The sequence below is a fragment of the Mustelus asterias genome, unplaced genomic scaffold (assembly GCF_964213995.1).
Source record: "Mustelus asterias unplaced genomic scaffold, sMusAst1.hap1.1 HAP1_SCAFFOLD_68, whole genome shotgun sequence".
In the NCBI taxonomy this organism is placed as follows: Eukaryota; Metazoa; Chordata; class Chondrichthyes; order Carcharhiniformes; family Triakidae; genus Mustelus; species Mustelus asterias.
Window position 1 is genome coordinate 967761 of NW_027590130.1, and position 20779 is coordinate 988539.

At 49.1% G+C, this 20779-nt stretch overlaps 1 protein-coding gene across 1 annotated transcript in view; it reads right to left on the reverse strand.

Annotated features, from left to right (window-relative positions):
• Nucleotides 1-20547, reverse strand: part of LOC144483433 (SWI/SNF-related matrix-associated actin-dependent regulator of chromatin subfamily A member 5-like) — a 915017-nt gene extending 894470 nt beyond the window's left edge. Inside the window, exon 1 of the mRNA XM_078202122.1 lies at nt 20482-20547. Within this exon, the coding sequence (XP_078058248.1) occupies nt 20482-20519 (38 nt within the window). The 5' untranslated portion in view covers nt 20520-20547. The remainder of the gene's footprint in view (nt 1-20481) is intronic.
• Between the last annotated feature and the right edge of the window lie 232 nt (nt 20548-20779).

Consider the following 20779-nt stretch of genomic DNA (forward strand, 5'->3'; position numbering starts at 1 on the left):
CCTCTGCTTTTTGTGATTTATATAAATGATCTGGAAGAAGGAGTAACTGGGGTGATCAGTACGTTTGCGGAAGACACAAAACTGGCAGGACTTGCAGATAGTGAGGAATATTGTCAGAGGCTACAGAAGGATATAGATAGGCTGGAAATTTGGGCAAAGAAATGGCAGATGGAGTTCAATCCTGATAAATGCGAAGTGATGCATTTTGGTGGGAATAATGTAGGGAGGAGCTACACGAAAAATGGAAGAACCATAAAGGGTGTAGAGACGCAGAGGGACCTGGGTGTGCAAGTCCACAGATCTTTGAAGGTGACGTCACAGGTGGAGAAGGTGGTGAAGAAGGCATATGGCATGCTTGCCTTTATAGGACGGGGCATAGAGTATAAAAGTTGGGGTCTGATGTTGCAGATGTATAGAACGTTGGTTCGGCCGCATTTGGAGTACTGCGTCCAGTTCTGGTCGCCACACTACCAGAAGGACGTGGAGGCTTTGGAGAGAGTACAGAGGAGGTTTACCAGGATGTTGCCTGGTATGGAGGGGCTTGGTTATGAGGAGAGATTGGGGAAACTGGGGTTGGTCTCCTTGGAAAGACGGAGGATGAGGGGAGACTTAATAGAGGTGTATAAAATTATGACAGGCATAGATAGGGTGAACGGTGGGAAGCTTTTCCCCAGGTCGGTGGTGACGTTCACGAGGGGTCATAGGTTCAAGGTGAAGGGGGGGAGGTTTAACACAGATATCAGAAGGACATATTTTACACAGAGGGTCGTGCGGGCCTGGAATGGGTTGCCGGGCAAGGTGGTGGAGGCGGACACACTGGGAACGTTTAAGACTTATCGAGACAGCTATATGAACGGAGTGGGAATGGAGGGATACAAAAGAGTGGTCTGGTTTGGACCAGGGAGCGGCGCGGGCTAATTGTTCTTTGTTTCTCGTTTCAAGGCTTCATTCTATGATCATCTTGCTGGTGCCAGGACAGAGCGAGACTGCGGATAGTTGGGAACCTGTCTCGGGGGCAGGGAATTCAGATGGTGTTCGTGGAGTGGAAATGAATAGGGTTGGGAAGCATTTTCCGATCAGGGCCAGTGTGATCTCCTGGACTCGTTTCGATCGCCTCAGGGGGTCGGAGAGGAATTTCCCAGATTTTTTTTTCCCCATATTGGCCCTGGGGTTTTCACTCTGGGTTTTCGCCTCTCCCTGGAGATGACATGGTCTGGAATGGGGGGGAAGGGGTGAATTAATAGGTTGTGATGAACAAAGCATCATAGCTGTGAGGGACAGCTCGGGGATAGGATATTAGTATGTAGATAGGCTGGAAAATTGGGCGGGGATCCTGGATTCAGGATTCAATCCTGGACCGGGGAGCGGCGCGGGCTTGGAGGGCCGAAGGGCCTGTTCCTGTGCTGTATTGTTCTTTGTTCTTTGTTCAGCGAGACCTTGGTGTCCGTATGCATCAGTAACTGAAAATAAGCGTGCATGAAAAGTGAGAGGGCATGGGTTCTAAGGTGCTGCTGCCCTGTGGATCCAGAACTGGCTTGCCCAAAGGACTACAGTAAGAAGTCTCACAACACCTGGTTAAAGTCCAACAGGTTTATTTGGTAACAAATACCATAAGCTTTCGGAGCGCTGCTCCTCGGAAGAAAGAGCAGCGCTCCGAAAGCATATGGTATTTGCTACCAAATAAACCTGTTGCACTTTAACCTGGTGTTGTGAGACTTCTTACTGTGTTCACCCCAGTCCAACGCCGGCATCTCCACATCATGATTGCCCAAAGGAGGCAGAGAGTGGGTATAGATGGGTATTTTTCTAAAAGGAGTTCGGTCACCAGTGGTGTGCCCCAGGGATCTGTTCTGGGACCCTTGCTGTTTGTCATTTTCACAAATGACCTGGATGAGGAAGTGGAGGGATGGGTTGGTAAGTTTGTCGACGACATGAAGGTTGGTAGGGTTGTGGATAGTCTGGAGGGATGTCAGAAGTTACAGAGGGACATAGATAGGATGCAAGACTGGGCAGAGAAGTGGCAGATGGACTTCAACCCAGATAAATGCGTTGACGTCCATTTTGGCAGGTCAAATGGTATGAAGGAGTACAATATAAAGGGAAATACTTTTAGTACTGTAGAGGATCAGAAGGACCTTGCGGTCCGGGTCCATAGGACTCTAAAATCGGCCCCGCAGGTGGAAGAGGTGGTTAAGAGGTCGTATGGTGTGCTGGCCTTTATCAATCGAGGGATTGAGTTTCGGAGTCCGGGGATAATGATGCAGCTATATAAGACCCTCGTCAGACCCCACTTGGAGTACTGTGCTCAGTTCTGGTCACCTCATTACAGGACGAATTTGGAAAAGATTGAAAGGATGCAGAGGCGGTTTACAAGGATGTTGCCTGGATTGAGTGCCATGCCTTATGAGGATGGGCTGAGGGAGCTCGGTCTTTTCTCGTTGGAGAGATGTAGGATGAGAGGAGACCTAATAGAGGTATATAAGATGTTGAGAGGCATAGATCGGGTGGACTCTCAGAGGCTTTTTCCCAGGGTGGAAATGGCTGCTACGAGAGGACACAGGTTTAAGGTGCTGGGGGGTAGGTACAGGGGAGATGTTAGGGGGACGTTTTTCACACAGAGGGTGGTGGTCGAGTGGAACTGGCTGCCGTCAGTGGTGGTGGAGGCAAACTCAATAGGGTCTTTTAAGAGACTCCTGGATGAGTACATGGGACTTAATAGGATAGTGGGTTATAGGTAGGCCTAAAAGGTAGGGAAATGTTCGGCACAACTTGTGGGGCCGAAGGGCCTGTTTTGTACTGTAGTTTCCAATGTTTCTATGTTACTATGTACAACAGGCTGTAAAGAAGACAACTGTAATGCTGGCCTTCATCGGGATAAGATTTGAGTACAGGAATAGAGATGTGTTACTGCAGTTGTACAGGGCATTGCTGAGGCCACACTTCGAGTATTGTGTGCAGTTTTGGTGTCCTTATCTGAGGAAGGATATCCTTGCTATCGAGGGAGTACAGTGAATGTTCACCAGGCTGATTCCTGGGATGGCATGTCTGTGATATGAAGAGAGACTAAGTCGGTTAGGGCTTTATTCATTGCAGTTCATGAGAGTGAAACATATAATATTGGAACAGGTTTAGATAGGGTAGATTCAGAAAGAATGTTCCTGATGCTCAGGAAGTTGAGGACGAGGCTTCATGGTTTGAGGATAAGCATCAACCTTTTCGAACAGAGGTGAGGAGAAATATCTTCACTCTGATGATCTATGGACTTCACTATCACAGAAAGTAGCTGAGGCCAAAACCTTTCGTGATTTCAGGAAGAAATTATATTTTGCTCTTGGGGCTAAAGTGATCACGGGATATGGGAGCAAGGGATGATCAAGATATTGAAATTTATGATCAGCCATGATCAAACTGAATGTCGGAGCTGGCTCCAAGGGCCGAATGGCCTGCTCCTGCTGTTCCTCTTTTTCAATGTTTCTATGATTGTGAAACTGGGGTGAGTGTGAACCTGGCGTGGGCCTGAACCTCTGGAAGTGTTTGGACATGTTGATTGAGCGATGTTGGTGTGGATATGAACCTGATGTTCTGAACCAGATGAGGCTGCGCACCAAATGATACCTTGAAGACAGGTATGGTGCAAACCGGGGTGGATTTGAAAACGGGGAGCTCGCTCCCCCCTCCCTCACACAAATAGCCTCAACTCCATTCCTCACCACTCCAACCTGCCCTCAAAACACCACCCAAATCCCTGCACTCGGAACATATTCCAAATGCTCCTTGTGTCCACCTGTATCCCTCATTCCCCAGACCATGAGCGACCTTAAGACATAAGCAGAACTAGGCCACTCGGCCCATCGAGTCTGCTCTGCCATTCAATCATGGTTGATGTCTTTCTCATCCCCATTATCCTGTATTTTCCCCATAACCCTTGATCCCCTTATTAACCAAGAACCTATCTATCTCTGTCTTAAAGACATTGAATGCCCTGGCCTCCTCAGCCTTCTGCAGCAAAGAGTTCCACACATTCACCACTCTCTGGCTGAAGAATTTCCTCCTCATCTCTGTTTTAAAAGATCGTCCCATTAGTCTGAGCTCTTTGCACACTCTCCTAACCTGTCCAAGTCCTTCAGCAGCCAACCCCCCTTCTCCCCCGCTTCCCTTCCTCAATACTCCCTGTCCATCTACATATCTTTGTATCATCTGCAAACTTAGCAACAGTGCCTTCATTTCGTTCTTCCAAACCATTAATGTATATTGTGAAAAATTGTGGTCCCAGCACCGACCCGAGGCACACGACTGGTCACTGGCTGCCATCCTGAAAAAGATCCCCCCTCATCGAAGATCCCCCCTCATCTTTCTAAACTGGGGCCCAAAACTGTTCACAATACTCCAAATGGGGTCTGACCAGAGCCTTATATAGCCTCAGAAGTACATCCCTGCTCTTATATTCTCGCCCTCTCGACATGAATGCCAGCATTCCATTTGACTTCCTAACTGCCGACTGAACCTGCACGTTAACCTTTGGAGAATCTTGACCAAGGACTCCCAAATTCCTTTGAGCATCTGATTTTCTAAGCATTTCCCCATTTAGAAAAACGTCTATGGCTCCATTCCTCCTACCAAAGTGCAAAACCTCACACTTTTCCTCATTGCATTCCATCTGCCACCCCTTTGCCCACTCTCCTAACCTTTCCAAGTCCTTCTGCAGCATTCCCCCGCCCCCTCCCCCTCCCTCAATACTACCTGTCCGTCTACATATCTTTGTATCAGCTGCCGTCCCAGCACCAACCCCTAGTCACTGGCTGCCATCCTGAAAAAAGACCTCTTCATCCCCGCTCTCTGCCTTCTGCCTGTCAGCCAATCATCTCTCCATGCCAGGATTTTACCCTCAACACCATTGGCACCTTACTAATTTAACATTCTCCGATGTGGCATCTTGTCAAAGGCCTTCTGGAAATCTAAATAAATCAGGTTATCCTTTATCTAACTTCCGTGTTACCTCCTCAAAGAACTCTAACAGATTTGTCAGATATGACCTCCCCTTGACAAAGCCGTGCTGACTCAGTCCTACTTTATCATGCACTTCCAAGTACTCTGAGATCGCATCTTTAATAATGAACTCTAAAATCTTGCCAACGAACGAAGTCAGTCTAACCGGCTTATAATTTCCCATCTGCTGCCTCCCTCCCTTCTTAAACAGCGGTGTTACATCAGCTACTTTCCAGTCCTCTGGGACCCTCCCTGTCTCCAGTGATTGCTGAAAGATCATCACCAATGTCTCCACAGTTTCCTCAGCTATCTATTTTAGAACGCTGGGGTGTAGTCCATCCGGTCCAGGTGATATATTCACCTTCAGACCTTTCAGTTTCCCCAGAACCTTCTCCTTAGTAATGGCCAGTACACTCAGCTGTGCCCCCGGACTCTCCTGCAGTTCTGGTATCTCACCGGTGTCTTCCACTGTGAAGACTGATGCAAAGTAACGATTCAGTTCCTCTGCCATTTCTAAGTTTCTTATGATTCATTTTGCAGCCTCATTATCCTGTGGTCCAATGGCTATTGTTGCCGCTTACCTTTTATATATTGGAAAAACTCTTCCGATCGTCCTTTATATTACTAGCTCGCTTACACTCATATTTCTTCTCCCTCCTTATTGCTTTTTTAGTTGTCCTCTGCTCGCTCTTAAAGGCTTCACAATCCTCTGCCTTCCCACGAATCGTTGCCACCTTGTAGGTTTTTTCTTTTGCGTTTATGCTGTCCTTGGTTTCCCCGTCAGCCATGAATGCCTCGTCCTCCCTGTGGCATCTTTCCCACTCCTTGGGATGAATTTCTGTTGTGCCTCCCAAATAACCCTCAAGAACTCCTGTCATTGCCGTTCCACTGTCTCCCCTGCTCGGCTCCCTTTCCAATCAACTCCGACCAGATGCTCCCGCATGTCTTTGTAGTTACCTTTATTTAATTCTAATACCGTTACATCTGATTCCAGCTTCTCCCTCTCAAACTGCAGGGTCAATTCGATCATATTGTGGTCACTGCTCCCTAAGGGTTCCTTCACCTTAAGTTCCCTAATCAGGTCTGCCTCATTACACATCACCAAATCCAGAATTGCCTGTTCCCGAGTAGGCTCTGTCACAAGCTGCTCCAAAAGTCCTCTCTTAGACATTGCACTAATTCCTTTTAGAACATAGAAAGACTACAGCACAAACAGGCCCTTCGGCCCACAAGTTGTGCTGGTCATGTCCCTACCTACCTCGGCTTATATATAGGCTGACCTATAACCCTCAATCTTATTAAGTCCCATGTACTCATCCAGAAGTCTACTGAAAAACCCCATCGAGTTTGCCTCCACCACCACTGACGGCAGTCGATTCCACTCACCCACCACCCTCTGAGTGACAAACGTACCCCTGACATCTCCTATGTACCTATTCCCTAGCACCTTAAACCTGTGTCCTCTGTTAGCAACCATTTCAGCCGTGGGAAAAAACCTCTGAGAATCCACCCGGTCTATACCTCTCGACATCTTGTACACCTCTATCAGGTCACCTCTCATCCTTCGTCTCTCCAAGGAAAAGACCGAGCTCCCTCAACCTATCCTCATAAGGCATGCCACTCAATCTAGGCAACATCCTTGTAAATCTTCACTGCATCCTTTCAATAATTTCCACATCCCTCCTGTAATGCGATGGCCAGAACTGAGCATAGGACTCTAAGTGGGGTCTGACGAGGCTCTTATAAAGCTGCATCATTGTCTCTCGACTCCGAAACTCAATCCCTCGATTGATGAAGGCCAGCACACCATACGCCTTCTTAACCACCTCCTCTACCTGCGATGCCGATTTAAGAGTCCTATGGACCCGGTCCCCAAGGTCATTCTGATCCTCGACACTGCTAAGAGTCTTGCCCTTGATATTATACTCCTTCATCCCATTTGACCTGCCAAAATGGACCACAACACATTTATCCGGGTTGAAGTCCATCTGCCACTTCTCCACCCAGTCCTGCATCCTGTCTATGTCACGCTGCAGCTTCTGACATCCCTCCAAAGTATCCACAACACCACCAGCCTTCGTGTCATCGGCAAACTTACCAATCCATCCCTCTACTTCCTCATCCAGGTCATTTATGAAAATGACAAACAGCAAGGGTCCCAGAACAGATCCCTGGGGCACTCCACTGGTGACCGACCTCCATTCAGAAAAAAAACCCATGTACAACCACTCTCTGCCTCTTGCAGGCAAGCCAGTTCTGGATCCACAAGGCAACAGTCCCTTGATTCCCATGCCCTCTCACTTTCTCGAGTAGTCTTGCATGGGGAACCTTATCGAACGCCTCGCTGAAGTCCATGTAAACCACATCTACCGCTTTTCCTTCGTCAATGTGTTTAGTCACATTTTCAAAGAACTCCACCAGGCTCGTAAGGCACGATTTCCCTTTGACAAAGCCATGCTGACTACGTCTGAGCATACTAAACCTCTCTAAATGTTCATAGATCCTGTCCCTCAGGATCTTCTCCATCAACTTACCAACCACGGAGGTTAGACTCACCAGTTGGTAATTTCCTGGGTTATCCTATTCACTTTCTTGAAGAGAGGAACCACATCCCCAATCCTCCAATCTTCTGGAACCTCTCCCGTCTCCAGCGACGACGCAAAGATCATCGTCAAAGGCTCTGCAAACTCTTCCCTCGCCTCCCACATAAACCTGGGGTACATCCCATCCGGTCCCGGCGACTTATCTATCTTGATGCTATTCAAAATTACCAACAGACCCTCTTAATGTCCACAAACTTAATCTTTTCAGTCCTACACAATCCTGTAGTACAACCACCCAGGTCTTTTTCCACAGTGAATACCGAAGTAAAGTATTCATTCAGCACCGCTACTATTTCTTCCGCTTCCGTACAGACTTTCTCATCTTGACATTTTATAGGTCCTATTCCTTCACATCTCATCCTTTTACTCTTCACATATTTACAGAACGCCTGTGGGCTCTCTTTAACCTTCCCTGCCAAGGCCTTCCCGTGACCCCTTCCGGCTCTCCTAATTTCCTTCTCACGTCCCTTCCTCCATGCCGTATACTCATCTAGATCCCTATCACTGCCTAGCTCTCTGAACCTTTTGTACGCTTTCCTTTTCTTTTTGACTAGGTTGAGCGCAGCTTTCGTGCACCACGGTTCCCGTAACCGACCAAAACCTCCCTGTCTCATCGGAACGTTGTCATGTAGAATGCTAGACATACATTCCTTGAAAATCTGCCACCTTACTTCGGTACTATTCCTCGATAATACCGCCTTCCAATTTACGCCTCTAATCTCCTGCCTGATGGCTTCATATTTCCCCTTACTCCAGATAAACACTTTCCTAGCTTGCCTGATCCTATCTCTTTCCAATGATAGCGTAAAGGAGATGGAGTTATGATCACTATCCCCAAGATGCTCCCCCACTGAGAGATCCGACACCTGTCCAGGCTAATTAGCCAGCACCAGATCGAGTACAGTCTCGCGTCTTGTGGGCTTATCCACATGCTGTGTCAGGAAACCCTCCTGAACACACCTCACAATCTCCTACCCATCCAAACCCCTTACCCGAGGGATATTCCAATCGCTGTTTGGGAAATTAAAGTCTCCCATCACGACAACCCTGTCATTACTACATCTCTCCAGGACCTGTTTCCCTATCTGCTCCTCAACATCCCTGTTACTATTGGGCGGCCTGTAGAAAACACCCAGCAAAGTTATCGACCCCTTCCCGCTCCGGACTTCCACCCACAGAGACTCCGTAGACAATCCCTCCATGGCTTCCACCTTCTCTACAGCTGTGACACTATCCCTGATCAGCAGTGCCACTCCTCCCCCTCCCCCCGACCTCTCTGTCCTTTCTGAAACATCTGAAACCCGGTACCTGAATTATCCAGTCCTGTCCCTGTCCCCAAGTCGCCGGAATGGCCGCCACATCACACTTCCAAGCATTGATCCACACTCTGAGCTCATCCACTTTATCCACGACACTCCTTTTCTTGGGATCCACGACCTACCTGATTTTCCCAGTCCACCTGCATATTGAAGTCCCCCATGATTATTTTAACATTGCCTTTTCTATCTCCTGTTGTATTTTCTGCCCCTCATTCTCTCACTCGCCTCATCACTACCCTCAGACTGTACTTTACCCTTTTCCTCCGCTAATCGTTCCCGATGTTTACATTTGAAGGCCAGTTGCCGATGTTCAAAGTCTGTCTATTTTTCCTTCTCCCTTTCCCTTGCCTCCTTTTATTTCTTTTGCCTGAAATTCAGATCGTTTTCATTATTTTGCTTGCTGTTCCTCCATTTCCTTTTCTTTTGCCTGCAATTCAATTGGTTTTAATTATTTTTTATATTGGTCAGTTTCATTTGTAACTGAATTCACGGCATTGGCAAAGATTCTCACTGTGCTTCTGACAATTCCAAATAATGTGCTATCGCCACAATTATCTCTTCTTTCTGTACTCTGTCAGGCAATGTCAACTGCAATGTTTTTTTCCAATTCCAAAAGCTTTGCTTTAGTCACTTTCTGTCAGGTAACTTGCGTGACTTCCTCCACCTGCACAAACGTCTGAGTCTCTGAAAGAGACATTAATCCAAACCACACTCCCTATTTAAACTGGAATACAACATCTGAAGATAAAACACAAATCTGCTTACCGCTCATTGACTTTGAGTTCACTCATCCCAAATCAATCAAGAAATACAGATTTCAATCCCGGAGCCCCCAGTTGTCATCAGTCAGGTTGGATACTTCCAGCTGTTCCATGAAGCTCGAGTGACCTGTAACTCTTTACCTTGAATCTGGAGCACGAGAGGTTTCACGTCAGGTGTGAGTGAACTGACCCACGAGGAACTCTTATTCAAAACAAAGTTTAATTAAGAATATTGTTGACATGTATAGTAAGACAATGAGCAAGAATTTTTAACAATTACAAACAAGAAACACAACAACCACGATAATGTACAACTCTGAAGGAAATATCTCAAGTGTGTTCCAACCAAAGCCAACATCCAATCCACAAAACCCTCCAAATCACCACAATATAGTAGAGGTTAATGCCGAATTATTACACGTGTCCAGCCTCCTGGGCTGAATGCTCAAATTCCCTGAAGAAACTCAGCAAAGGTTACAGTCGAATCTATTTGGCAAAACACAGCCTTTTCAAAAGAGAAGGACAGGGAGAGGGAGAGAGATTGCTTCTGAGCTTCCTGCTAAACTGCTTCCCGAAACTAAACTAAAAGACCAAAGGAAAAGAAAACTACCACCTGATTGCCACAGCTTAGCTCCACCTCCATGGAAGCTGCAAGATTCAAAAAAAATAATTCTTAAAGGTCCACTCACATGAGAACATTAACACTATCGCTCTCAACTCAGCACTCCCCATTACCCCAACACGCTCCCTCTCCCATCAGCACTGTCCTGTCACTTCAACACACATCCTCACCTCAACATAGCCCCCACTCAACTCAATACTCCCCTTCCCCCTCTACAAAATCTCTATCACACAGACATTACACCCTTTCTCCTCAACACTATCCGTGTCGCTTCTAAATTCTCCCCCTCACACCCGAATTCACCGCCTGCGATCCACATCTCCCTTATCTCAAAACGCACCCCTCCTGATCTCAGCGACCACTCCTATCTAAACATTCCCCGCTCTCCTTAATACTCCACCTCACACATCAACACAGCCCTCTCACATGAACATCCCTCCTCTCAGCTCGACATGCCCCATTACCTTAACACTGCCGCGCCTCAATGGAACAATGGCCCTCTCATGACAAAACCCCCCTTCTCAACTCAACACTCTCACCCCTCAACTCAGCACTCTCCTCAATCCTCAACACACACACCCCCGCGCCTTCACGCACACACCCCCGCGCCTCAACACACACACCCCCGCCTCAACACACACCCCCCCGCGCCTCAACTCACACATCCCCCCGCCTCATCACACCCACCCCCCCGCCTCAACACACACCGCCCCCGCCTCAACACACACACCCCCCCGCCTCAACACACACCCCCCCGTCTCAACACACCCCCCGCCTCAGCACACACATCCCCCCACGCCTCAACACACACACCCCCGCCTCAACACATACCCCCCGAGTCAACACCACCCCCCCCCCCCGCCTCAACACACACACCCGCGCCTCAACACACCCCCCGCACCTCAAAACACATCCACGCACCTCGACACACACCCCCGCACCTCAAAACACATCCACGCACCTCAACACACACCCCCGCACCTCAGCACACCCCATATCATCGCAATTCTCACCAATTCTCACCTCAACACTCAACTTCTCACATCTATATTCTCCCCACTGAGGTCAACATCAGCCCTCTCACCAGAACACCCCCTCTCAGCTCTACACTCCCCCACTCAACACAACTCTCCCCCTCCCAACTTAACATATTCCGCCCTCACATCAATCCTCCCACTCACCTCTACATTATCCCACGCACCACAACACGACCCATCTCATCTCTATGCTCCCCAGTCAGCATCACACTCTCACCTCAACATCCCCAAGAGACACATCTCCCGTCCCACAACGCATGGGAGTCGGAGCAGACGGGCACAGACGGTGTAAAGATCCCATTACCTCTGGTGGGATTATGTGATTTAGGGGAGAGCGCGGGGGAGAAATCCCACCCTCTGGCTCACCACAACATTCTTCCCCATCACGTCAGCTCTCCCTTCTCACCTCAGCTCCCACCATCTAATCTTAACTTTCCCCCCTCTCACCTCAACAAACCCCCTCGCATCTCAATACACCCCCTCTCATGTCATCACTCTCCCTCTCACTTCCACACGCCCCTTTCACCTCAACAATCTCTCTCTCGTTCACATCAACAATTTCCTCTCATCTTAACATTCCCCCGTCTGGTCACCGGTCTCGCTCTCAAATCCACACTCCCCCCTCGAACTCAACAATCTCCGTCTCGCCTCAACACTGTCTGTCTCTGACCCACTCTCCTCCTTCACACCTCCACAATCTCCGTCTCACCTCAACACTCCCAGAATCACCTCAACACTGTCTGTCTCTGACCCACTCTCCTTGTTCACACCACAACAATCTCCATCTCACCTCAACGCTCCCAGAATCACCTCAACACTGTCTCTCTCTGACCCACTCTCCTCCTTCACACCTCAACAATCTCACCTCGCATCTCAACACTGACCCACTCGTCAACGTTTTCGACCCTCGCCCCATCACTCACACTCCACTCAAGATATCCCCCTCTTCATGATGCTCCCCCGCTCACATCAACATTCCCCCTCCAACCTCATCACACTCCCTGGCCGCAACAACACCCGTTCCAGCTGACTCGCTCTACCCTGCACTCTCCCCATCTCACCTCAGCAATCTGCTTACTCCTCCTCCCGCCCTCGCACACCCCTCCTCCAACCCGCCCCCCCCCCCGCACACTCCTCCCCCCCCCCCCGCACACTCCTCCTCCACCCCCCGCACACTCCTCCTCCACTCCCCCCGCACAATCCTCCTCCACCCCCCCGAACACTCCTCCTACACCCCCCCGCACACGCCTCCCCCCCCGCACACTCTTCCTCCACCCCCCGCACACTCCTCCTCCACCCCCCCGCATACTCCTCCTCCAAACCCCCCGAACATTCCTCCTCCACCCCCCCCGCACACTCCTCCTCGACCCCCCCCCCCTGCACACTCCTCCTCCACCACCCCCGCACACTCCTCCTCCACGCCCCCCGTACACTCTTCCTCCACCCCCCCACACACTCCTCCACCACCCCCCCGCACACTCCTCCTCCACCCCCCCGCACACTCCTCCTCCATCCCCCGCACACTCCTCCTCCAACCCCCCCCCCCCGCACACTCCTCCTCCAACCGCCCCCCCGCACACTCCTCCTCCACCCACCCCCCCCCCCCCCCCGCACACTCTTTACTCTGTATCTAACCCCGTGCTGTATCTGTCCTGGGAGTGTTTGATGGGACAGAGTAGAGGGAGCTTTACTCTGTATCTAACCCCATGCTGTATCTGTCCTGGGGGTGTATGATGGGGGACAGTGTAGAGGGAGTTTTACTCTGTATCTAACCCCGTGTTGTATCTTTTGGGAACACAAAGAGATCTAATCTTGTCTCTGCGCAGTAAACATAGAACATAAAACATAGAAAAGCTACAGCACAAACAGGCCCTTCAGCCCACAAGTTGCGCCGACTATGTCCCGACCTACTAGGCTTACCTATAACCCTCTATCTTACTAACTTCCATGAACTTAACCAAAAGTCTCTTAAAAGACCCGATCGAATCCGCCTCCACTACCACGACCGGCAGCCGAATTCACGCAGCCACCAACCTCTGAGTGAAAAACATACGCCTAACATCTCATCTGTACCTACTCTCCAGCACCCTAAACCCGTGGCCTCTCGTGGCAACCATTTCAGCCCTGGGTAAAAGCCTCTGAGAATCCATTCTATCAATACCTCTCAACATCTTATACACCTCTATCAGGTCACCTCTCATCCTTCGCCTCCCGAAGGAGAAAAGACCTAGCTCTCTCAACCGATCCTCAAAAGGCATGCCACCTATTCCAGGCAACATCCTTGAAAATCTCCTCCGCACCCTTTCTATAGCTTCCACATCCTTTCTGTAATGAGGCGAGCAGAACTGGGCACAGAACTCCAGGTGGGGTCTGACCAGGGTCCTATACAGCTGCAGCATTATCTCCCGATTTCCAAACTCTATTCCTCTATTGATGAAGGCCATTGTTCCATACACCTTCTTAACCACAGCCTCCACCTGCGACGCTACTTTGAACGTCCTATGAACCCGGACCCCAAGATGCTTCTGATCTTCCACACTGCCAAGCGTCTCACCCTTAATATTATATTCTTCCATCCTATTCGGCACGGTAGCACAGTGGGTAGCACTGCTGCTTCACAGCTCCAGGGTCCCGGGTTCAATTCCCGGCTCGGTTCATTGTCTTTGTGGAGTTTGCACATTCTCCTCGTGTCTGCGTGGGTTTCCTCCGGGTGCTCCGGTTTCCTCCCACAGTCCAAAGATGTGAGGGTTATGTTGATTGGCCAGGTTAAAAATGCGTAGGTTAGTGGGATTAGCGGGTAAATATGTGGGGGTAGGGCCTGGGTGGGATTGTGGTCGGTGCAGACTCGATGGGCCTAATGGCCTCCTTCTGCACTGTAGGGTTTCTATGATTTCTATGATATTAGACCTGCCAAAATGAACCATCACACACTTATCTGGGTTGAAGTCCATCTGCCATTTCTCCGCCCAGTCTTGCATCTTATCTATGTCTCCTTGCAACTGCTGACATCCCTCTACACTATCCACAACACCTCCAACCTTTGTGTCATCAGCAAACTTGCCAACCCATCCTTCCACTTCCTCATCCAGGTCATTTATAAAAATCACAAAGAGCAAGGGTCCCAGAACAGATCCCTGGGGCACTCCACTGATGACCGACCTCCATGCTGAAAAAGACCCATCGACAACGACTCCGTAAAGATTGATGGAAGAGTGCAGAGGCAGTATTGTGTGTCCAATTGGTGCTGTACCCACTCCAGGAGAGATGTACAAGGACAGTGTAGCGTTACTTTTATTCTGTAGGAGCCCCCCCGCCCCCCCCACCCCCCACACTGCCCCACTCCACACCCAGCCCCCCACTCCATCAACCCAAACATCCGCCCATTGTCCCTGCCCTGGGAGTGTTTGCTGGGGAAATTGTAGATAGAGTTTTATCTTGTGTTTCCTCTATGCTACACCTGTTCCTGCAGATGCAGAAATAACCTGATTCTTATTGGAACCATATATTGAGGAACAGCAGTGACCGCACTCTCCTTTCACAACCTGCACAGATACATTACTGAATTGCTCTGATTGTCAATACACATCCAGATGCAAGGCTAACCTCATCCCGACTGCCTTTACCTTCCAGGGATATCACCGACTTCATTCTTATTACCAACTGATAAACAGACACATCACTGACCTCACTCTTATTGTCGCTACTGATTCCCTGCGACCCCCACGTTACAAAACGAATAAAGGCAACACAGCAGCAGCGTCACACAAACTGTCTCAAAAACCTTCCGCTCCTTCAATCAATCTGATCCTGGGCTGATCTCAACAACATAAAGTTTGAATGCAGAATGTAAGTTTGTTCCTCCACGCATACACTTGGTTTAAATAATTGCGGAACACAGCATCTATTTCAGGTCAAGCAGAGGTGGCAGTGTGGGAGCATGGTGCTAAATATCAGAATTATCTGTTTCAATCTCTGACTGCTCAGAGACCGGAATTAAAATAAATATATTCACTGCATGTGAAACATGTATAAAATGATATGCATTAAAAATTACTGCTGGTGTTCAGTGACTGAAACTAATGTTATTCACCTTGAGATCTCTATAAATGTACCTCTTCTGATCTGTACAGTCAGTTGGAGAAACGGATTTCGCAAGGTTTTTCAATAAGATTATATAAGATCTCCACATGCATTTTCACAAATTCCCTCAATAAATCCCCAGCTGAATTTAACAAGGCAATCCCCACGAATAGCATTCTGGTTTTCACTCTGCGTGAGATGTCAGCACCTCCGGGAATGTCATCCCGCTTGGTTAACGCTGACATGCAGACTCACTGTTACTGGGAGATATTGCAATGTGTTCTTGTGTTGGATCGGGTCATCTCACTGTCCCAATATTGCAAAGAATCACAATATGGAACGGGTTCTCACTTCTACACAGGACAATTGTTATGGTGAGGTTGTATAAGACATTGGTGAGGCCGAATTTAGAGTATTGTGTGCAGTTTTGGTCACCTAATTGCAGGAAGAATATTAATGAGGTTGAAAGAGTGCAGAGAAGGTTAACAAGGATGTTGCCGGGACTTGAGAAACTGAGTTACAGAGAAAGGTTGAGTAGGTTTGGACTTTATTCCCTGGAGCGTAGAAGAATGAGGTGAGATTTGAAAGGGGTGCATAAAATTATGATGGGTTTAGATAGAGTGAATACAAGCAGGCTTTTTCCACTGAGGCGAGGGGAGAAAAAAGCCAGAGTGCATGGGTTAAGGGTGAAAGGGGAAAGGTTTAAAGGGAATATTAGGGGCGGGGGGGGCTTCTTCTCGCAGAGAGTGGTGAGAGTGTGGAATGAGCTGCGAGATGAAGTGGTGAATGCGGGGTCACTTTTAACATTTAAGAAAAATTTGGACAGTTACATGGATGAGAGGGGTGTGGATGGATTATGGTCCAGGTGTAGGTCAGTGGGACTCGGCAGAAAAATGGTTCGGTACAGCTAGGACTAGGCAGAAAAATGGTTGGGTACAGCCAAGAAGGGTCAAAAGGCCTGTTTCTGTGCTGTAATGTTCTATGGTTCTCTGTCTCACCCCACTCACATCAAAAATAGGATTGACCTTGTGAGTTCCTTCAATCTTTCTGATCCTAGGCTGTCATCAACAGCATAAAGTTTCACTGTGCACCGTCCGTCTGTTCCTCCAGAAATACACCAGTTTTAAATAATTCCTGAATAGAGCATCTATTTCAGGTCAGGGAAAGGTAGCGGCATTGAAGCATGATGCTGAATACCAGCATTAACTATATTAATGTCTGATTTCTCCCATGTTACATTGATTTGGATCAGAATTTAGGAGGCATGGTTAGTAAGTTTGCAGATGACACCAGATTGGTGGCATAGTGGACAATGAAGAAGGTTATCCAGGATTGCAATGGGATCTTGATCATTGGGCCTTTGGGCTGACAAATGGCAGATGGAGTTTAATTTAGGTGAATGCAAGGTGATGCATTTTGGTCGATCGAATCAGGGCAGGATTTACTGAGTTCAGGGGAGGGTGTTGGGGAGAGTTACAGAACAAAGAAATCTCGCTTGGGGGTGAGGGAAATACAGACATTGACAGCAAAACAGAGGTGTGGGTTGAAGTGAGGTGGTGGCATGAGACACAGGATCTGGGGGGTGTCCAGTGTGGGATCACTGCCCAGATCCCCGTCTCTCGAGAAAAGCCTCAGTCACAGCCCTCTGGGATTCCTGATTTACAGAAATAAACAACTAAATAAACAAATAAATAAATGTTGGGAGGCTGATTTTAAAAAGTCTCCCCAAGGAATGGACACAGCTTGTTTATCTCTTTCTGTGACTGAGATGTTGTCCATTCAGACTCGGAATATACATGGCGTTCAGTGGCTGGGTGGGAGGCTTACAGTAAGAAGTCTCACAACACCAGGTTAAAGTCCAACAGGTTTATTTGGTAGCAAATACCATAAGCTGTCGAAGCACTGCTCCTTCGTCAGATGGAGTGGGAGGATTACACCAGGCATGAAGCTGGGAGAATTAAATTTCTCCCCTTTGTCACGTCCGGATATCGTCAAATTATTGCCCCATGATCTGTCTGTGCAACAATAACCAGCTGCCTTTCCTGAACCCCAACTTGTAAACACGCAAATTTAAAATGGAACTGACTCTAAAACATATGAGGGACGAGGGAGGGAAATGATCCCAATTCCAGAGTCCTGACAGTTTTTTTTTGAAGGGGTGGTGCCAGGGGCAGGGGCTCAGGACAGGGGATTACTATCACTGCCTCGGTCACTCCAGCTTTCCGGGCTGGTTAGAATTGTTAGGTTTCACTGGAGTGGAGCGAATCCTGCTCTTTCCCCCAAGGGTTAATGCAGCCTCTGTGACTAGGCCACCATTCAAGCCCGAAATGCAGCAGAAACAGATGGAGAGAGAGAGACAGAGAGAGTGAGGGGAGAAATGAGGGGGATATAAAACAGGTGGATGTGGTGGGTTAAACTGAGGCTGTTAGTGGGAGCGGGGCTTCAATGAAGGATACACTCTGCATTTTAATTCTGAGGGCCCGTTGGGGCGTGTCTCAGTCTCTTTGCCTCTGCTTCCATCTCTGCCTGTTGCAGTCTCTTTGTCTCATTCTCTCTCTCTGTCGCTGTCTGTAAACATTTATTCAATTATAAAGTCTTTGCAAACTAGATGCCTGTCAGTTTCGACATTACAATCATGCAGAAATTGAGAGAGAGAGAGAGAGAGAGAGAGCTCCATGATGAGAAAGCCTGCACAGAAATTTAAAATTCCCATTATTTTTGGGATCTTCGTATGCACAGGGTGAAAACTCCACACAGAGTGACAAAAGGTGGGAATGGAACGCGATTCACTGGCACTGTGAGGCAGCAGTGCGAACCATGTGCCACCTTGCCCTTGAACGAAATGTCTTGCTCGGCCATTTGGGAGGACAGCTGAGAGTCAGACACGTTGCTGTGGCTCTGGAATGACATGGAGACCAGGCCAGGTAAGGACGGCAGATTTCCTTCTCTATGGACATTACTGAAGCAGGGGGAGGGTGAATGGGTGCAGAGAGAAATTGAGAGTGAGAGGGAGTGAGAGTGACTGGGAGAAAGAGGGAGACAAGTGAGTTCCAGGCACCCACCACCCTCTGTGTAAAACAACTTGCCTCGGACATCTCCTTGAAACCTTCCCCCTCACACCTTAAACCTGTGCTCCCTCGTAATTGACTCTTCCACTCTGCGAAAAAGCTTCTGACTATCCACTCTGTCCATGCCCCTCATAATCTTCTAAACTTCTACCAGGTCTCCCGTCAACCCCCGTTGTTCCAGTGAGAACAAACCAAGTTTTCCAAACTCTCCTCATAGCTAATGCTCTCCATACCAGGCAACATGCGAAAAAAACGTTTCTGTACTCTCTCCAAAGCCTCCACATCCTTCTGTTAGTGTGGCGACCAGAATTGAACACTATATTCTACATGCGGCCTGACTAAGGTTCTATAAAGCTGCAACATGATTTGCCAATTTTTAAACTCAATCCCCCGGCCGATGAAGGCGACCATGCCGTATGCCTTCTTGACTACCTTCTCCATCTGCATTGCCACACAGTGACCTGTGTACCTGTCAAACTCAACAATAAACTAAAATGTAAAAAAGACGAACAAATTCAACAACAACAACCCCAACATTTAAAACCAGTAATAAATTCAACAACAACCCCAACATTGAAATCCCGAATGCCTTCTTGACTACCTTCTCCACCTGCGTTGACACTTTCAGTGACCTGTGCACCTGTACACTAAGATCCCTCTGCCTATCAATACTCTTAAGAGTTCTGTCATTTACTCTATATTTCCGATCTGTCCTGGACTTTCCAAAATGCATTACCTCACATTTGACCGGATTAAACTCCATCTGCCACCTCTCTGCCCAAGTCTTTAACCGATCTATTGAAGATTGATGGCCCCCTGCAATCCCTCCCGGGAACCCCTCCCCCAGCCCCACCGCTTTCTCCACCCCTGCCCCACCCCGCCACGCCTGCCATCCCTCCCCCATGCAACCGCTGCCCCGCAACGCCTTATTCCCTTCCCTGCAACCCGTCGCCCCAACCCCAGCAAACCCTCTCCACTTCAACCACTCTCCTGCCATCCCTCCCCCGCAACCCCTCACTCCCTGCCCCTCACCCCCATCCCCCACAACTACTCACCCTATCCCCCCCAACAACTCGCCCACTTCTCCGCAACCCCTCACTCCACAACCTCTCCACCCGCAACCCATCACCGCCTGCCCCTCGCCCCCATTCCCCGCAACTACAGACCCCCTGCTCCTCACCCCCATCCCGCACAACCCATCACCGCCTGCCCCTTGCCCCCATCCAGCGCAACTACTCACCCCAACCCCTCTCCCTCGCCCCCTCAATACAAATTGACTCTAATCACTGTCCTTGGACGATCAGCGACGATACCTTGTGTATTGATGTGTTTGTCCAGAGGCTTCTTCAACAGAGAGTCCCTGCCTCCAGCAGCCCTTCAGGCAGCTAGTTCCAGATTTCCAACACAGTCTGCTCAACATTCTGTACCCACATCCCCTCTGAAACACTCTCACCTTTAACCTCTGCCCTTTGGTCAAACCCACAACCAGAGTGCATGGGTTAAGGGTGAACGGAGAAAAGTTTAAAGGGAATATTAGGGGGGGCTTCTTCACGCAGAGAGTGGTGGGAGTGTGGAATGAGCTGCCGGATAAAGTGGTAACTTTTAACATTTAAGAAAAACCTGGATGGGTTCATGGATGAGAGAGGTGTGGAGGGATATGGTCCAAGTGCAGGTCAGTGGGACAAGCATAAAATGGTTCGGCACAGACAAGAAGGGCCAAAAGGCCTGTTTCTGAGCTGTAATTTTCTATGGTTCTATGGTTCTATGGCACTGGGCATGCGCTCTCCCCACATTGCCCCTCATAAAGATGGCACTGGACATGCGCTCACCTCACATTGCCCCTCACATTGTCCCTCACAAAGATGGCGGCGGCGCAGGCGCACAGCCCCGCTCTAAACATGGCGGCGGTGAACTCGGGGCAGAAACGGGGAACAATACTGGGCTCCCGCTGGATAAAAACGGGGAACCGGGGATTTCATTCTCTGAGTTTCCGCTTTACACAAACCTGGTTATGAATCCTCTCCGCCTTCCCGCCGGATCCATCGCTCCCCCCGAGCCGCCATTCCACTCACTGACAGATTGGACATCAGATCACCCTTCGCCATCCCGCACACTGCGCATGCTCCGCTCCCAGCCCCGCCCCTCATCCACTCCGATTGGTTGGAGGACCAGCCGCTCCCGCTCGGTCCTCCAGTCCCGGCCCCTTCTTCTCCTATTGGTCCGGAGCTGCCGTCAATCAGCCGGGCATTGTGACGGTGTGAGATGGTGGGCGGGGCCACAGCACCAGGTTAAAGGTCAACAGG